Consider the following 18686-nt stretch of genomic DNA (forward strand, 5'->3'; position numbering starts at 1 on the left):
CCTGTTGATACCGAAACTGAGAACAGCACCCTCACTGTGTACTGCGACCTTCATAATCTGCATGGCGCAGCATTACGCTATTTGCTGCATTTAGGGAAGCCATCAAGCTTGGTCTAGTATTTCAAACCTTTCATGTAGGACTCAGTGCTTCATCTGTAATTAACATTTCCCTTTAAGGGCACGTGACACTGAAGGGGCGCTGACATTTGGCGCTCCTGCAGACTTCGAATCGGTGGAGCCCTGATGGTATCAAGAGACCCACGTTTCCACAACTGCCACGAGTTGCTGTTGGGTCTATCCACTTGCAATTCAACCTGATTCCCTCCCTTTTAGCAACAGGAATCAGGCTCTCTCGGCCTCCAAAAGGGCTCGATCATGAATGGTGACACCAGCTAAAGTAGGGGAGACTGGTCTCGGGTCTCGGACTAAAAGAAAAAAGACTTGCATTTATATCGCGCTTTTCACGGCCACTGGACGTCTCAAAGCACTTTACAGCCAATGAAGTACTTTTGAAGTGTAGTCACTGTTGTAATGTGGGACCATTACAAGTAGCACTCCCAGTACCGCTCTCCTGGGAGCCCATAGGAATATAAACTGGCCTTATGACATTCCTCTCTCGACCATCCATCATCACCAAAAAAAATTGATGAATTGGTTATTCATCTCATTTGCTGTTTGTGAGACCTTGCTGTGCACAAACTGGCTGCTGCATTTAGTCACGTAACGACAGTGACTGCACTTCAAAAGTAATTCATTGCTTATGAAGCGCTTTGGGATGTCCTGAGGATGGGATAAGCTACTATTTCAATGCAACTTTTTTTTCTTTCTTTTAGTCTCTCTTTTATGAAAATGTACACACACTACTCAAATACATTTTTACCAATAACTCACTATGAATTTCACACAAATGTAGCTCTATAATGATTAAGTTAACCCTACAGAACAGTCAGACATTGTGCACATTGTACACTCTCCACAAGGCATACTTTTTTTTCCCCAATTACCATGGAAACAATGCCACTAAAAGGGGTCTTGGAATGAAAGGTTAATTGAATTTCGTGTAGAATCTGTTACTAATTCGGATGTCAAAAGCTTTGCTGCGTCTGTTTCTGCCGAAGATAAAGTGGGAAGTGCTCTGAGTTGACGCAACCTTGTAAAATATTACAAAGATTTCCTTACTCGACGCTTGCATCGGAATGTGAGGTGCGAAGGCCATCCAGATTGCACATTTTCTTTTCAACAAACGTAACTGTATTGCCAAAATATAAACATTTAAGTCTCTTCTACAACCACTGTAATTCCAATCTAATTATAGACTCAGTTCTTTGCAATACATCACTCCCTTTAACCACACTTTCTGTAACAGAACTCTGACATGTTGCTCAGATTGTACAGCCACCCACCATGTGATGTATTCATTGGTCTGTACAACTGCCCCATATGATGACCTGCTCAGTCCATACAGCTCTCCATGTGATGGACTAATCAGTCCATACAACTACAATAACAACTTGCATTTATATAGCACCTTTAACGCAGTAAAATGTCCCAAGGCGCTTCACAGGAGCGTTATCAAACAAAATTTGACACCGAGCCATATAAGGAAATATTAGGACAGATGACCAAAAGCTTGTTCAAAGAGGTAGGTTTTAAGAAGCGTCTTAAAGGAGGAGAGAGAGGCAGAGAGGTTTAGGGAGGGAATTGCAGAACTTAAGGCCCAGGCAGCTGAAGGCAGGGCCACCAATGGTGGGACGATTAAAATAGGGGATGCACAAAGGCCAGAATTGGAGGAGTGCAGAGATCCTGGAGGGTTGTAGGGCTGGAGGAGCTTACAGAGATAGGGAGGGGCGAGGCCATGGAGAGATTTGAAAGGATGAAAATTTTAAAATTGAGGCGTTGCTGGATTGGGAGCCAATGTAGGTCTTCCATATGATGCACTAATCAGTCTATACAGCTCTCCCATGTGATGCATTGCTTGCTCAGTACTATCATATTTAGAAAAACAATTGGTTACTTTGAAGGTCTACAATTAATTTTTTTTGTTTAAAAAACCTCACATACAAACCTGCCACACAAACCCTGCCACTTACACCCTGTACTGATCTCTGTCCATGGCTGCTGATAATCACAGAGCCTTAACCTATGACGTAGAGAGGAAAAACAAAAGTATGGTCTCTAGCCTTGCAGCATCGCAATCCAATCACCTGGCCTGAGTTTATTTAATTGGTGTTAGCCAGGATAGTAGGTATCAGTCGTAGTTTAGTGGGTAGCACTCTCACCTCTGAGTCAGAAGGTTGTGGGCTCAAGTCCCACTCCAAAGACTTGAGTACAAAATCCAGGCAGACGCTCCCAGTGCAGTACTGAGGGAGTGCTGCACTGTCGGAGGTGCCTATTTTGAAAAAGAGCAGGGGCGGACTCTCTGGCAATATTTATCCCTCAACCAATATGTAACAACAGATTATGTGGTCATTATCACATTGCTGCTTGTGGGATCTTGCTGTCCACAAATTAGCTGCCGTGTTTCCTACATTACAACAGTGACTACACTTCAAAAGTACTTCATTGGCTATAAAGCGCTTTGGGACGTCTGGTGGTCGTGAAAGGCGCTGTAGAAATACAAGTCTTTCTTTCTTCTATAATGGACCTCTTGTGAATGCAGGGGTGATGTAGGAAATCAGCCAGTTTTCTGATCCGGATTACTATCCAGTGACTCCTGCAAACATCAGGGAAGTTCAGGGTCGGTTCATCTACATTTTCTCCCATGCTCGAATACCATATCGATATTTACTGTCCGGGCTCACATGCTCGAATACCATATCGATATTTACTGTCCGGGCTCACATGTTCGAATACCATATCGATATTTACTGTCCGGGCTCACATGCTCGAATACCATATCGATATTTACTGTCCGGGCTCACATGTTCGAATACCATATCGATATTTACTGTCTGGGCTCACATGTTAAGAATGGCCACTCAAATGGAGTTAGAGGAGGGTTGCCTGCATGGCAAGGAGAAAGGGAGGTTAGAAAACTGGCCGAAAAAATAAAAGAGATTGGATTGTGGCGGGAGATACAATTTAGCAATTAGCCGGTTATTGCAGTGCTACAGTCCTGTATAATCAGACTGCTTGCTAATGGGGGCTGTCTCTAACAAGGAGCCTGCAGCACCTGAGGGAGAGATGCATCATGCCGACATCTCTTCTTTAACGCTGTGTTTACGCTGAACCGTCAGAGTGCTAATTACATTTGCACATCAATGAGTTGTCTCTTGTATACTGTGTTCCCTTTTCATTACGTTACTGTGATAACCTACAATCAAATTATTAGCTAGCAACACACAGTAGCTATGTTGTTTTATATTAAGAGGCAGGCATTAATCTGTGGTACAATTTTGCATTCCTAAAACAAATTCGGCTATTGCAATGCAAAGGCTACAAAACTACTTGCTTGCTTTCTCCTGTGCTGTTTTTCATCCAAAGCTCAGCTACCTGTATCCTGACTCGCACCAAATCTCCCATCACTCCCTGACCTACATTGGCTCCCGGTCCAGCAACGCATCAAAAATTAAAATTCTCACCCGTGTTTAAATCCCTCCATGGCCTCGCCCCTCCCTATCTCTGTAACCTCCACCAGTCCTACAACCCTCCGAAAACTCTGCGTTCCTCCAATTCTGGCCTCTTGTGCATCCCCGAGATTCATCGCTCCACCACTGATAGCCATGCTGCCTAGGCACCAAGCTTGGAAATTCCCTCCCTAAACCTCACCGCCTCTCTCCTTTAAGACGCTCTTGAAAACTTTACCTCTTTGACCAAGCGCTTTGGGACGTCCTGAGGTCATGAAAGGCGCTGTATAAATGCAAGTTCTTTCTTTCCTGACCCTAATAAGGCGCAATGTATGTGGGCCACTAATAGGGTGGCCCAAGCCCTACAAACCTGAAGCTCTCAGGTTGAATTCCTGGTCTGTGCGGAGTAAGCTAATCTCGGGCAAGGGCAGCAAATGGGTGGTACAATTGTCCTCAGTGCCGCTGGGCTAGGGAGGTGGAAATAAACAACCACTGGGACCAATATCCTCGCGGGGAGGTTTGCTAGTGCCGTTGGAGAGGGTTTAAACTAGCCTGGCAGGGGGATATTCAGAAGGGAGAGAAGCAAAGCTGGAAATGGAAGGCAGTAAATTAATAAGTGAATTTGGAAGGCAGAGGGAAAAAAGGCTAGAAAATAGACAGTCTAGTGAACAAGGCAGATGAGCTGAAGGCACAGACAGACATGTGGAATTATGATATCATAGCTATTACCGAAACATGGCTGAAAGGGCAACATTCCAGGTTTTTCAAATGAGATAAAAAAGGAGGGGGGGGGGGGTCGCAATATTGGTTAAAGAAACAATTACAGCTGTGAGCAGGGATGATATGTTGGAAGGATCATCAAATGAGGCCATATGGGTTGAACTGAAGAGCAAAAAAGGGGCAATTACACTGCTGGGAGTGTACTATAGGCCCCCAAATATTCAGAGGGAGATAGAAGAGCAAATATGTAGGCAAATTTCTGAGACTTGCAAAAACAATAGGGCAGTAATAGTAGGAGATTTCAACTACTAACATTAACTGGGATAGAATCAGTGTAAAAAGTATAGAGGGCACAGAATTCTTAAAATGCATTCAGGAGAACTTTTTTAGCTCAGCAAGAGAGGGGGCAGTTCTGGACTTAGTTTTAGGGAAGGAAGCTGGGCAGGTGGAAGGTGCATCAGTGGGACAGCATTTTGGTGGTAGTGATCATAATTCAGTTAGATTTAGCATAATTATGGAAAAAGACAAAGATAGATTAGGAGTAAAAGATCTCGATTGGGGAAAGGCCAACTTACCTAGGCTGAGATGTGATTTAGCAGAAGTGGACTGGAAACAGCTACTTGAAGGTAAATCAGTGTCAGAGCAGTGGGAGGCATTCAAGGAGGCGATAGTGAGGATCCAGAGCAAATATGTTCCCACGAAGCAAAAGGGTGGGATTCCCAAACCTAGAGCCCCCTGGATGTCAAGGGGCATACAGGGTAGGATAAGGCAAAAAAGCAAAGCTTATGTCAGATACCGTGAGGTAAACACTGCAGAAAGCCTAGAGGAGCACAGAAAGCGCAGGGGTGAAATTAAAAAGGAAATTAGGAAAGCAAAGAGAGGGCATAAAAAATATTGGCAAGTAAAATCAAGGAAAACCCAAAGATGTTTTATAAATACATAAAGAGCAAGAGGATAACCGTGGCGGTCGCAGGGTAAGCGCTCTCCCTGAGTCGGTCGGCCCACTCCCGCTACAGATGCTGTGCATCGGCGCTGATGAGTTCGGCGAGAGGCAGCGATGGAGGCCACGACGACCCGCTGTAGCATGGCGGCCGGCAGCTCCTCGGCGGGAGGCTCAGAGGTCGAACTGGTAGGAGGGGAGGCGGCCAGCGGACCGAGGGCAGGAAAAGCAGGCCCTGGAAGGTCGGACACCGCGAGGCTCAAAGGTCAGACCGGGTGGAAGGAGAGCCAGGGAGAAGCAGGCCCCGGGACGTCGGTACCACGGCGGCTGAAGATTGTCGGCAGGAGTGCGGGAAAGGCGGAGCGAGGCGAGAGCGGGCCCTATTGTGATGGCGCCGATGAAGATGGCTGCCGTCCTTGCGGGCTCCGTGCGTACCAGGCAGCTAAGTGTCCTTTGCTGCTTGGTGCGCTCAGCTCGTTACGAAAAAAGCATTTCACTGACTGGATTTCACTTGTTGTACATTATTTGGTTATGTGACAAATAAAATTGAAAAATTGAAAATTGAAAAAAAAAAAACTAAAGGGTAGGGCCTATTAGAGACCAAAAAGGAAGCTCGTGTGGAGGCGGAAGATGTGGGTATGGTTCTTACATAGGATATATGGCACAGAAACAGGCCATTCGGCCCAAGCAGTCCATGCCAGCGTTTATGCTCCACACAAGCCTCCTCCTGTCTTTTCTCATCTAAATCTATCAGTATAACCTTCTATTCCCTTCTCCCTCATATACTTGTCTAGCCTCCCTTTAAATACATCTATACTTTTTGCTTCAACCACTCCCTGTGGTAGTGAGTTCCACATTCTCACCACTCTTTGGGTAAAGAAGTTTCTTCTGAATTCCCTATTGGATTTCTTGGTGACTATCTTATATTGATGGCAATAACAACAGAAAATGCTGGAAAAACTCAGCAGGCCAGGCAACATCCGTGGAGAGAAAATAGAGGGTTAACCCAAGGGTTAGACCCGAAACGTCGACTCTAAATGTGTCTAACCAAGGTTCGATACAGGTTTAGCATAACTTCTATACTTTTCAATTCTATCCCTCTAGAAATAAACCCTAGTGCTTGGTTTGCTTTTTTTATGGCCTTGCTAACCTGTGTCGCAACTTTTAGTGATTTGTGTATTTGTACTCAGAGATCCCTTTGTTCCTCTACCCCACCTAGGCTCGCACCCTCCAAGTAATGTGACCTCCCTATTCTTCCTACCAAAATGTAATACCTCACATTTATCTGTCATGAACTTCATTTACAAATTATATGCCCAGTCTGCAAGTTTATTAATGTCCTCCTGTAACTTCTTGTAGTCCTCCTCAGTATTGACTATCCCCCCCCAATTTGGTGTCATCCACAAATTTAGAAATTGTGTTTTTGATTCCCAAGTCTAAATTCATAATCATAATCAACTTTGTCATTGTTAGTGCATAAGTGCAGTACAACGAAATGTAGGCTTGCGGCTCCCGAGAGTGTACATTTAGATTAAGACATTTAAACATTCAACATACATTTGGCTTGTAATACATTAACATAACCATAATAAAGTGCATTGGCAGATGTGCAGGCTTTAGAGTTTATTTGTGGAGTTCAGTAGGATGACAGCCCTGGGAAAGAAGCTGTTCCTAAATCTGGTCGTACGGGTGCGAATGCATCTGTAGCATCTCCCAGATGGCAGGAGGGCGAACAGACTGTGGCTGGGGTGGGTAGGGTCTTTGATGATGGTCCGTGACCTCCGTAAACAGCGTTTCTGGTATATGTGCTCTATGGTCGGTAGCTGGGTGCCGGTAATGCGTTGGGCAGTTTTGACTACCCGCTGCAGGGCTTTCCGGTCATAGTAGCTACAGCTGCCATACCATACTGTGATACAGTTCGTCAGGATGCTCTCTATTGTGCAGCGGTAAAAGTTAGAGAGGATCAGGGGTGACAGGTTACATCCCTTCAGCCTCCTTAGGAAATATAGGCGCTGCTGGGCCTTCTTCACCAGAGGAGGTATTGAGGGACCAGGAGAGGTCTTCTGTGATGTGGACTCCGAGGAACTTAAAGCTGTCCACCCTTTCCACCACAGCCCCATTGATGTGGATGGGGGTGTGACTTCCGCCTTTAGACTTCCTGAAGTCCACAATGATTTCTTTGGTTTTCTTGATGTTAAGGGCCAGGTTGTTATCGGCGCACCACTTCACGAGATGCTGGACCTCCTCCCTATAGGCTGACTCATCGTTGTTGGTGATCTGGCCTACTACCGTGGTATCATCCGCAAACTTGATGATGGTGTTGGAATCATGAACAGCCACACAGTCGTGGGTGAAGAGGGAGTAGAGGAGGGGGCTCAGCACACATCCTTGTGGGGCCCCCGTGTTCAGGGTCGGGGGGGGGGGGGGGGGGGGGGAGGAGGTGTGGTTACCTAATTTGACAGACTGGGGTCTGTTTGTTAGGAAGTCCAGGGTCCAGTTGCAGAGGGAAGTGTTCAGGCCAAGAGTGTGGAGTTTGGTGGCCAGCTTGTTGGGGACGATAGTGTTGAATGCTGAGCTGTAGTCTATGAACAGCATTCTGATGTAGGTCTCTTTACCATCTAAGTGATTCAGTGCAGAGTGTAGAGCAGTTGTGATTGCATCCTCCGTTGATCAATGAATACTTTGCGTCTGTCTTCACAAAAGAGAGGGACGATGCAGATATTGTAGTTAGTTAAGGAGGAGTATGAAATATTAGAAGAGATAAACAGTGAGAGAGGGCGTATTAAGGGGTTTAAGCATCTTTGAAAGTAGATAAATCGCCAAGCCTGGTTGAAATGTATCCCAGGCTGTTAAGAGAAGCAAGGGAGGAAATAGCGGAGGCTCTGACCATCATTTTTCAATCCTCTCTGGTTACAGGTGTGGTGCCGGAGGACTGTTTCGGCTGGCACAGACACGATGGGTCGAATGGCCTCCTTTTGTGCCGTAAATTTCTATGATTCTAGGGACACATTTCTTATCATTACCTGGTGACGCCTGTCATAAAAGGCACGTGTGTAGGCTTTAACTGAGGACAGTGTCAGGCTGGGCTGCAGCTCCCCCCAACTCCATGGTCAAATGGCCTGCCGGCTGCCCCAGGCTCTCACACGGAATAGCACCTGGGTAAGGTGCCAGAGGACTGCAGACAGACGTGAAACCATGTCCCAGCGAGAGTTAGGGCCTTCAGGACAGGAGAAGAAATCTTGGGGGAACGGGAGGGGGTAAGCATTCCGAGTCACTCGCAGGCATTCCTCTTGGGTTCTTAAACGGTTTGAAATCTTTCAATCAAACCAGTCTGACACTACCTTGCAACTGGGTTTATCTCATTCTGCCAATCAACATGAGTCATAAAACAGGCCCTGCTGCACCTGCAGTGGTGCAGTACAAAGTCTCCCATTATCACCGCAATTAGTCACCCTCCCTGTAATTAAGTAGATGATTGACCGGCAGGTATGTTTGGAACCAAATTAACATGACAACCGTTGTTAAGTGCATGCCGTTCCAATGCACTTGACAGTAACAATTGATTGCAAGGTCCCAATTCTTCAGAGCAGCCTGTCAGATAACATTAGACCTTTAACCCTTTCACTGGGCCTGGCTGAAGGGCCGAGAGAGGTGGGGGAAGGGGCCGGTTTCTCAAAAGCTTCGTGTATTTTAAGGCCTATGAATTGCAAATTGGCCGTGTGATATTTTGAGGGCCTGGATCCTACTTTCGTATAGTGCAGGGTCATAAGTGACACTCATCCGTGTGTTCAAATCCCTACATGGCCTCGCACCTTCCTATCCCTGTAACCTCCTCTAGCCCTACAACCCGCCGAGAACTCTGCTCTGGCCTCTTATGCATCCCCAATTTCCATTGCTCCAATCTTGGCGCCGTGCCTTCAGCTGCCTAGCCCTAAACTCTGGAATTCCTTCCCTAAACACCTCTGCCTCTCCACCTCTCTCCTTTAAGATGCTCCTTAAAACCTACCTCTTTGACCAAGCTTTTGATCATTCGCCCTAATAATACCTTCTGTGGCTCTGTCAATTTTTGTCCGATTACACACCTGTGAAGCACCTTGGGATGTTTTACTACATTTAAGGCGCAATATAAATACAACTTGTTGTACAGTATGGTAGTGCCATACCTGACCTGTGCTCCCATCGAGTGCAGCTCCGTGCTGGGAGTACAGGATCGCTGAATCTGACTCTTAAATCTAAATGGAGGAAGTGAGGCACCAGGGTCATGCCATCCTGAATACAACAGCCTTTAATGCCAACCTCAACAATAACAGTTAGAGTCTAGGAACAAGTCAACTATAGACCCTTTGGGAGGTGGTGGAGGTAGCATTGCAAGGTGCAGGCAAGGGGGAACCCTAAAAGGGGAGAACAAATAAATGTTGAGAAGGAAGGTAGAAAGGTATCAAAAGGGTTACTGTGTATGCCACACCATCAGAACCTTCCATGCAGAAAGAAATATAGAATTATAAAATATATATATTATTTAATAAAATATATGTATATATAAATAAAACACACACACACATTATTTACCAATATGGACATGACATTAGAAGAAGAGTGAAAGAGATGAGAGAGAGCGGGGGACAGCAACACAAAGACAACAGAGACATGCAAGGAAAACAGTCTCCTCCGACTCACCCAAAGCACTGCCCAGGATATCTGCTAGTATATTATAAAACTGTAACCCTGGAAACCACAGTACTTTTCCGACAGTCACTACACACACGAGTCTCATGCCACAGCCGGGAGCAGGTTTGAGGGGCATACCTTCTGCGCAAATCTTCTGCCACGGAGGCCCTGCAGCTGAACAGGTAGGCTCTCAGCGATTTGAGCTGCTGACGCAAGCGGAGGACAGTCGCCAGTGCTTCCACGTGTTCGTACAGGTGCGGATTGTCCTGCTGGACATCAATGAGCGGCTCTTCAGAGACGTACTCCAGGAACTCTTTCGCTTGTTTTGAAATCTGCAGAGGACAAAAAGTTGAAAACGGTAATGTACTAGTGAAGTGGATATGGTAGCGTAGTGGTTATGTTACTGGGCTAGTAATCTAGATAACACGAGTTCAACAACAAAACAACTTGTATTTATATAGCGCCTTTAATGTAGTGAAACATCCTAAGGTGCTTCACAGGAGTATTACAAGCCAAAAAATGACACCGAGCCACATAAGGAGAAATTAGGGCAGGTGACCAAAAGCTTGGTCAAAGAGGTAGGTTTTAAGGAGTGTCTTAAAGGAGGAGAGAGAGGTAGCGAGGCAGAGAGGTTTAGGCAGGAAATTCCAGAGCTTAGGGCCGAGGCAACAGAAGGCACGGCCACCATTGGTTGAGTGATTATAATCAGGGATGCTCAAGAGGGCAGAATTAGAGGAGCGCAGATATCTTAGGGGGTTGTGGGGCTGGAGGAGATTACAGAGATAAGGAGGGGCAAGGCCATGGAGGGATTTGAAAACAAGGATGAGAATTTTGAAATCGAGGCGTTGATAAACCGGAAGCCAATGTAGGTCAGCGAGCACAGGGGTGATGGGTGAACGGGACATGGTGCGAGTTAGGACACGGGCAGCCGAGTTTTGGATCACCTCAAGTTGATGTTGACCATTGCAGTTTGAGAATTTGAATTCAGTTTATAAAATCGGATTGTTGTAAAAACCCCAACTGGTTCACTAATATCCCTTTAGGGAAGGAAACCTGCCGTCCTTACCCGATCTGGGTCTATATGTGACTCCAGTCCCACACCAACATGGTTGACTCTTTATCTGACCTCTGAAGTGGCTGAGCAAACCACTCTCAGTTGTCTCAAACTGCTTCACCTTCTCAGGGCAACTAGTGATGGGCAATAAATGCTAGCGATACCCACATCCCGGTAATGAATTTTTAAAAAATGGGACAGTAGAGGTAAAAAGCTTCAGCCAAAATAAACCAATTTTTCTCACAATCAGCAGTGGCTACATCTAAAACATCACCCATTTCAGCTGCTACCTCTCCCCTACCCTTTAACAAAATTCTAGTCCAAGATTTTTTATTACCAAAGGCCCTATTTACATAATGCTCTCCTTGCTGTCCTCCCCCCACAAACGACAACGGTGACTCCGAATACTCCACACCCGACATAAAATGTACGGCAGAGAAACCCGAATACTCCACACCCGACATAGAATGTACGGCAGAGAAACCCGAATACTCCACACCCGACATAGAATGTACGGCAGAGAAACCCGAATACTCCACACCCGACATAGAATGTACGGCAGAGAAACCCGAATACTCCACACCCGACATAGAATGTACGGCAGAGAAACCCGAATACTCCACACCCGACATAGAATGTACGGCAGAGAAACCCGAATACTCCACACCCGACATAGAATGTACGGCAGAGAAACCCGAATACTCCACACCCGACATAGAATGTACGGCAGAGAAACCCGAATACTCCACACCCGACATAGAATGTACGGCACAGAAACCCAAATACTCCACACCCGACATAGAATGTACGGCAGAGAAACCCGAATACTCCACACCCGACATAGAATGTACGGCAGAGAAACCCGAATACTCCACACCCGACATAAAATGTACGGCACAGAAACCCGAATACTCCACACCCGACATAGAATGTACGGCACAGAAACAGGCCATTGGGCCCAACTGGTCTGTGCCGGTGTTTATGCTCCACACCAGCCTCCTCCCAGCTCTCTTCACCTAACGTTATCAGCATAACCTTCTATTCCTTTCTCCATCATGTGCTTATCTAGCTTCCCTTTAAATGTCCTATGCTATTCACCTCAACTACTCCATGCGGCAGTGAGTTCCACATTCTACCTATTCTCCGGATAAAGAACTTTCTCCTGAATTTCTTATTGGATTTATTAGTGACTGTCTTATATTTATGGTCCCCAGTTTTGGTCTCCCCCACTTGAAACATCTTCTCTACGTCTGCCCTATCAAACCATTTTATAATTTAAAGACCTCTATCAGGTCACTCCTCAGCCTAATTTTCTCTAGAGAAGGAAGGCCTGCTCCCCCCATCACGCCCCGTCCTCTCCGAGATCCACTGGCTCCCCGTGCCGCAAACTTGCCCTTGCCTCCGATTCCTTCTGCTGGGCCTGGCCCCACTCTACCTGCGGTCCCCCCCCCCCCCCCCCGCCTCTCTGGGATTGTCTCCCTCAACACCTGCGCTTTGTTAGTCCCTCTTCCCACTTTCAAACACCTACTAAAGACCAATCTCTTTGCCCGTGCTTTCACTTCACTCACCTCTCTCTCCTGCTCAATGTCCAATCATTATTATCCACAACCCTGTCAAGCACTCGGAGAAATGTCTCTATACCCGAGGCACGCTATAGAATATAGAAATGTTAAGTTGTGCTGACAAGAGAACTGGGCTCCGCGGCACTGCCTGCCATAGCTGAATTGGTCACCAGGTATGCCAGCAAATGTACCAACACCTTCAGGAGAGGTGGGGAGGGAGTTGTCAATGAGGGGGAAACGTGGTTGGCAAGAAAGGAGGTGTGAACTTAGAGATTTCATCAACTCAGAGAAAATGAAGAAAAACAGACTAGCACTTATATAGTGTTTTTCATGACCTCAGGATGTCCCAAAGTGCTTCACAGTCAACAAAGTACTTTTGAAGTGTAGTCATTGTTGTAATGTAGGAAACGCAGCAGCCAATTTGCACACAGCAAGCACCCACACAATCCCAAGGACTGATGGATAACTCTGATCAATGCACAAACTTCCTTTGTCATCCCATCTCACTTACTTCTGCCCTGCTAAAGTGTCACTTTGACCAGTCACGCCAAGCAGTTTTGTTTACATTTGAACCTTTAGTCAAGCAAGGTGGTGTCATGGCCCCGTGTGTGTGTTGAATTATAATGCATTGTCACATCTGTCAAACACGGATCAGAATGTGTGTGTATAAATCACCACACCCCTCGTAGGGTTGCACTTGGAAACTCCGGGGCAATTCTGGAGGGTTGGCAAGACTTGAACATTAATCTGCTGCGAGCAACTCGTGAGAAAAATCTTAAGGTCATTAAAAAAGTTGTGGTCGTTTTTTAAAATTTTCTTTGAACAATTTTGCTTATTAGTTATAAAAATGTCAGATATGGGGGGAAAAGGCGGATTGACTGACAAGTCAAGCATCAACCAATTGGGTAATGAAGAGTCTATTCACTTTCCGATTGTGGTGGGAAGGTGATGCGCCAGGAGGATAGATGTTTTCAGCGACCAATGGCGGGAGTATTGGGGGTGGGGCGGTTGGAGGCAGGAGGTCATGTGAGGAAACCGCCAGGAATATGTCCAACCAGTGGGCAACCCTACCATCTCAGCCAATAGTCTCTGACTCATGGGGAGTATGGGGAGTTCCACAGTGGTGGTACCTCATCTAAGCGGCCGTGCTTGTGTGAGCCAAGACAGGCTATTCTACCATTGATAGTAGCTCAGTCGGTACCACTCTCGCTTCTGAGACAGAAGATTGTGGGTTCAAGTCCACTCCAGGGATTTGAGCATAAAATTCAGGCTGACACTCCAATGCAGAACTGAGGGAGTGCTGCACTGTCGGAGGTGCTGTCTTTCAGATGAGACCTAAAACCGAGGCCCGTCTCTCCTTAATATCTTGAAAACTTTCATCATATCACCCCTTAATTTTCTAAAGAGGAGAGATTACACAAACTAGGGTTGTATTCCCTGGCATTTAGAGGATTAAGAGGTGATCTGATTGAAGTTTTCAAGATATTAAGGGGAACTGACAGGGTAGATAGAGATAAACTATTTCTGCTGGTTGGGGAATCTAGGATTAGGGAACATAGCCTAAAAATTAGAGCCAGGCCTTTCAGGAGTGAAGTTCAGAAACAGTTCTATATGCAAAGGGGGGTAGAAGTTTGGAACTCTCTTCTGCAAATGGCAGTTGATAAGATCATAAAGAAATAGGAGCAGGAGTAGGCCATTCGGCCCTTCGAGCCTGCTCCGCCATTCAGTGAGATCATGGCTGATCTTCTGCCTCAATTCCATTCACCGGCCCTATCGCCATATCCCTTGATGCCTTTACTAGTCAGAAATCTATCGACTTCCGTTTTGAATATACCCAATGACTGAGCCTCCACAGCCCTCTGGGGTAGAGAGTTTCAAAGATTCACCACCCTCTGAAGAAATTTCTTCTCATCTCAGTCCTGAATGGCCTACCCTTCATCCTCAGGCTGTGGCCCCTGGTTCTAGACTCCCCAGCTAAGGGAAACATTCTCCCAGCATCCATCCTATCAAGCCCTGCAATAATTTTGTATGCTTCAATGAGATCCCCTCTCATTCTTCTGAATTCAAAAGAATCCAGGCCTAGTTTACTTAATCTCTTATACAACTGTCCTGCCATCTCAGGAATCAATCTTGTGAACCTTCGTTGTACTTCCTCTATGGCAAGTATATCCTTCCTTAGGTAAGGAGACCAAAATTGTACACAGCACTCCAGATGTGGTCTCACCAACGCCCTATATAATTGGAGTAAGACTTCTTTACTCGTGTATTCAAATCCTCTGTAATGAAGGCCAGCATACCATTTGCCTTCCTAATGGCTTGCTGCACCTGCACATTCACTTTGTGACTCATGTACAAGGACACCCAGGTCCCTTTGAGCATCGGCATTCCCCAATCTTTCACCATTTAGGAAATACTCTGCCTTTCTGTTTTTTCTACCAAAGTGGATAACTTCACATTTATCCACATTATAATCCATCTGCCATGTTCTCGCCCACTCACTGAGCCTGTCGAGATCCCCTTGAAGCCTCTTCGCAACTGACACTGCCACCTAGCTTTGTGTCATCAGCAAATTTGGAAAGGTTACATTTAGTCCCCTCATCCAAATCATTGTGAATAGCTGGGGCCCAAGCACCGATCCTTGTGGTACCCCACTAGTCACAGCCTGCCATCCTGAAAAAGACCCGTTTATCCCTACTTTTTGTTTTCTGTCTGTTAACCAATTCTCAATCCATGCTAGTATATTACCCCCAATTCCACGTGCCCTAATTTTGTTCACCAACCTCTTGCGTGGGACCTTATCGAAGGCCTGCTGAAAATCCAAATACACCGCATCTACCAGTTCCCCTTTGTCTACTCCACTAGTTATATCCTCAAAGAACGCCAATAGGTTTGTCAAACAGGACTTCCCTTTCATAAATCCATGTTGACTCTGCCCAATCTTACTAATAGTTTCTAAGTGCCCAGTTATTGCATCCTTTATAACAGATTCCAGCATTTTTCCAACTACTGATGAGGCTAACAGGTCTGTAGTTCCCTGTTTTCTCTCTCCCTCCTTTCTTAAATAGTGGGGTTACATTTGTTATCTTTCAATCTGCAGCAACCGTTCCAAAGGAAGATGACAACCAATGCATCCACTATCCCAATGGCCACCTCTTTTAAAACCCTAGGATGTAAGTCATCCGGTCCTTGAGATTTATCGACTTTTAGTCCATTAATTTTGCTAGTACATTTTTTTTTCTAATAATAATTTCTTTAAGTTCCTCATTCTCGCCACACACTTGGTTTTCTTGTATTTCTGGGAGATTTTCTGTGTCTTCCTCCGTGAAGACAGAAACAAATTATTTATTTCATTTCTCGGCCATTTCCTCATTCCCCATTATAAATTCTCCCGTCTCTGACTGTAAAGGACCTACATTTACCTTCGCCAGTCTTTTCCTTTTCACATGCCTATAGAAGCTTTTACAATCCGCTTTTATATTTTTTGCTAGTTTGTGCTCATATTCCATTTTCCCTTTATCAATTTCTTGGTCTCCCTTTGCTGATTTCTAAAAAGATCCCAATCCTCAGGCTGACCACTTTTTCTGGCAACTTTATAAGCTTCCTCCTTTGACTTAATACTAGCTTTAATTTCTTTTGTTAGCCATGGTTGGATCACTTTTCCTTTTGGGTTTGTATGCTCTAGAGGAATATATGTTGCAAATTATGCATTATTTCCTTGAATGTTAGCCATTGTATGACCACCTTCATACCTTTTAGTGTAGTCCCCCAATCTACCATGGCCAACTTGTCCCTCATACCCTTGTAGTTTCCTCTGTTTAGATTGAAGACCTTAGTTTCAGATTGGACTACATCACTCTCAAACTTAATGTAAAATTCAATCATATTATTATCATTTGTCCCTAAAGGCCCCTTTACCACAAGATTATTGATTAGCCCTTTCTCATTACACCCTACCAGATCCAGAATAGCCTGTTCCCTGGTTGGTTCCTCCACATACTGATCCAGGAAACCATCTCGCATGTATTCCAAGAATTCATCCTCCACACCATTAGTGGTAATTTGATTTGCCCAGTCAATATGTAGATTAAAGTCCCCCACGATTACGGTACTGCCCTTGTTACATGTACTTCTAATCTCTTGATTGATACTGTGCCCTACATTACCACTACTGTTTGGCGGCCTATACACAACTCCCACCAATGTTTTCAACCCTTTGCTGTTTCTTAGCTCCACCCAAACTATTCCAGTTCTACATCACGATCTGCGAAGCCAAGATCTTTTATCTCTACTGTACCGATCTCATCCCTTATTAACAACGCTACGCCACCTCCTTTTCCTTTTTGTCTGTCCTTCCTAAATGTTGAGCACCCTGGAACATTCAGTTCCCAGCTTTGGTTACCCTACAACCATGTTTCTGTAATGGCAATTATATCATACCCATTTACTTCGATTAGTGCCATTAATTCATCCACCTTGTTGCGAATGCTACGTGCATTTAGATAAAGTGCCTTCAACTTTGCCGGTTTAATATTTTTCTGCATTTTGACCCTCTTTACTGTTGGCCTTTGTTTCTGCTCCCTACTAGTTTTGCTGACTACTTTTCTAACTTGCACTTCCAACTTTGCTTCTCTCTGTTCTGGGCCCACACTTAGGTTCCCAGTCCCCTGACAAACTAGTTTAAATCCTTCCCAACAGCACTAGCAAACTCCCCTGCGAGGATATTGATCCCAGTTCGGCCGAGGTGTAACCCGTCCAGCTTGTACAGGCCCCACCTTCCCCAGAATCGGTCCCAATGCCTCAGGAATTTAAATCCCTCCCTCCTACACCATCTCTCCAGCCACACATTCATCTGGTCAATTCTCTTATTTCTGCTCTCGTCAGCACGTGGCACTGGGAGTAATCCTGAAATTACTACCTTTGAGGTCCTGCTTTTGATGCTAGATCAATTGTTAATTTTACATCAGAGATTGATAGATTTTTGTTAAACAACAATATTAAGGGATATGGGGCAAGGTGGGTATATATAGTTAGGTCACAGATCAGCCATGATCTCATTGAATGATGGGACAGGTTTAAGGGACTAAATGGCCTGTTCCTATATTCTCTCTCAGCTGGACATGAAAGATTGCATGGCACTATTTTGAAGGGCAGGGGAGTTCTCCCCGATGTCTTGGCCAATATTTATCCCTCCAGCAAAATCAAAACAGATTCTCTGGTCATTACTACATTGCTGTGGGAGCTTGCCGTGCGCAAATTGGCTGCCGTGTTTTCTACATTACAACAGTGACTACATTTCAAAAAGTACTTCATTGGCTGCAAAGCACTTTGGGATGTCCCGAGGTTGTAAAAGGCACTTTATACAAATTCAAGTCCGTCTTTGTTTTTCACTATTAATTCCACAGTGCCCCTCATTATGGTTCTTTTTTGCTTCCGTTTTAAATTTATTTATTCCCTGCCATTTTAGTGTAGCCACACCATGCACCAATCCCCAAACTGAGATGAGGGCGACCTTCTCCAGGGTCCTTGTTCTCGAACCATCCAGCAGCAAGTCTGCAAAGGTTGACTTACTTGGTGAATTCGCCAGCTCTTCTTTGAAATAGTGCCATGGGATCTCTTGCGAACACCCGAGAGGGTAGACGGGGCCTTGGTTTAACTTCTCATCCGAAAGACGGCAGCGCTGCCTCAGTACTGCACTGGGAGTTGGTCTAGATTTTGTGCTCAAGTCTGTGGAGTTGGACTTGAACCCAGGATCTTGTGGCCCAGTGGCAAAAATGCTACCAACTGAGCCACAGCTGACAGGGCGAACAATCATTGCTGTTCAGCATCAGGACATTTCCATCTGTACATTACTCCAAGCACGCCCGTGAAAAGCGAGAGGCGCACTGGGAAACTTACAGTAAATTTAAGACTGGCTACAAAAATAGCTGCATATTTTCTTCATGAACTGATGAAGCTACCATGTTTATCGCTGCTGCGTGTCCAAGTCCTGTTCACCCATCACCCCGTGCTCGCTGACTTACATGGGCTCCTGGCCCAGCAACATCGCGATTTAAAAAATCTCATCCTTGTTTTCAAATCTTTCCATGGCCTCGCCCCCCACTATCTCTGTAACCTCCAGCATTACAACCATCCAAGACCCCTTCGCTTCTCCAAAGTTGGTCCATCATTTCCACTGC

The 18686-nt window shown here is 45.5% G+C and overlaps 1 protein-coding gene across 2 annotated transcripts in view; it reads right to left on the reverse strand.

Annotated features, from left to right (window-relative positions):
* The window catches only part of plekhm3 (pleckstrin homology domain containing M3), a 109935-nt gene that overhangs the window by 37239 nt on the left and 54010 nt on the right, over positions 1 to 18686 (reverse strand). For both annotated transcript variants that reach the window (XM_085985476.1, XM_085985477.1), the window contains exon 5: positions 10033 to 10226. In XM_085985476.1, the coding sequence (XP_085841602.1) occupies positions 10033 to 10226 (194 nt within the window). The remainder of the gene's footprint in view (positions 1 to 10032; positions 10227 to 18686) is intronic.

This window comes from Somniosus microcephalus, chromosome 4 (assembly GCF_052327205.1).
Source record: "Somniosus microcephalus isolate GS21.2 chromosome 4, FLI_Smic_1.0, whole genome shotgun sequence".
NCBI lineage: Eukaryota > Metazoa > Chordata > Chondrichthyes > Squaliformes > Somniosidae > Somniosus > Somniosus microcephalus.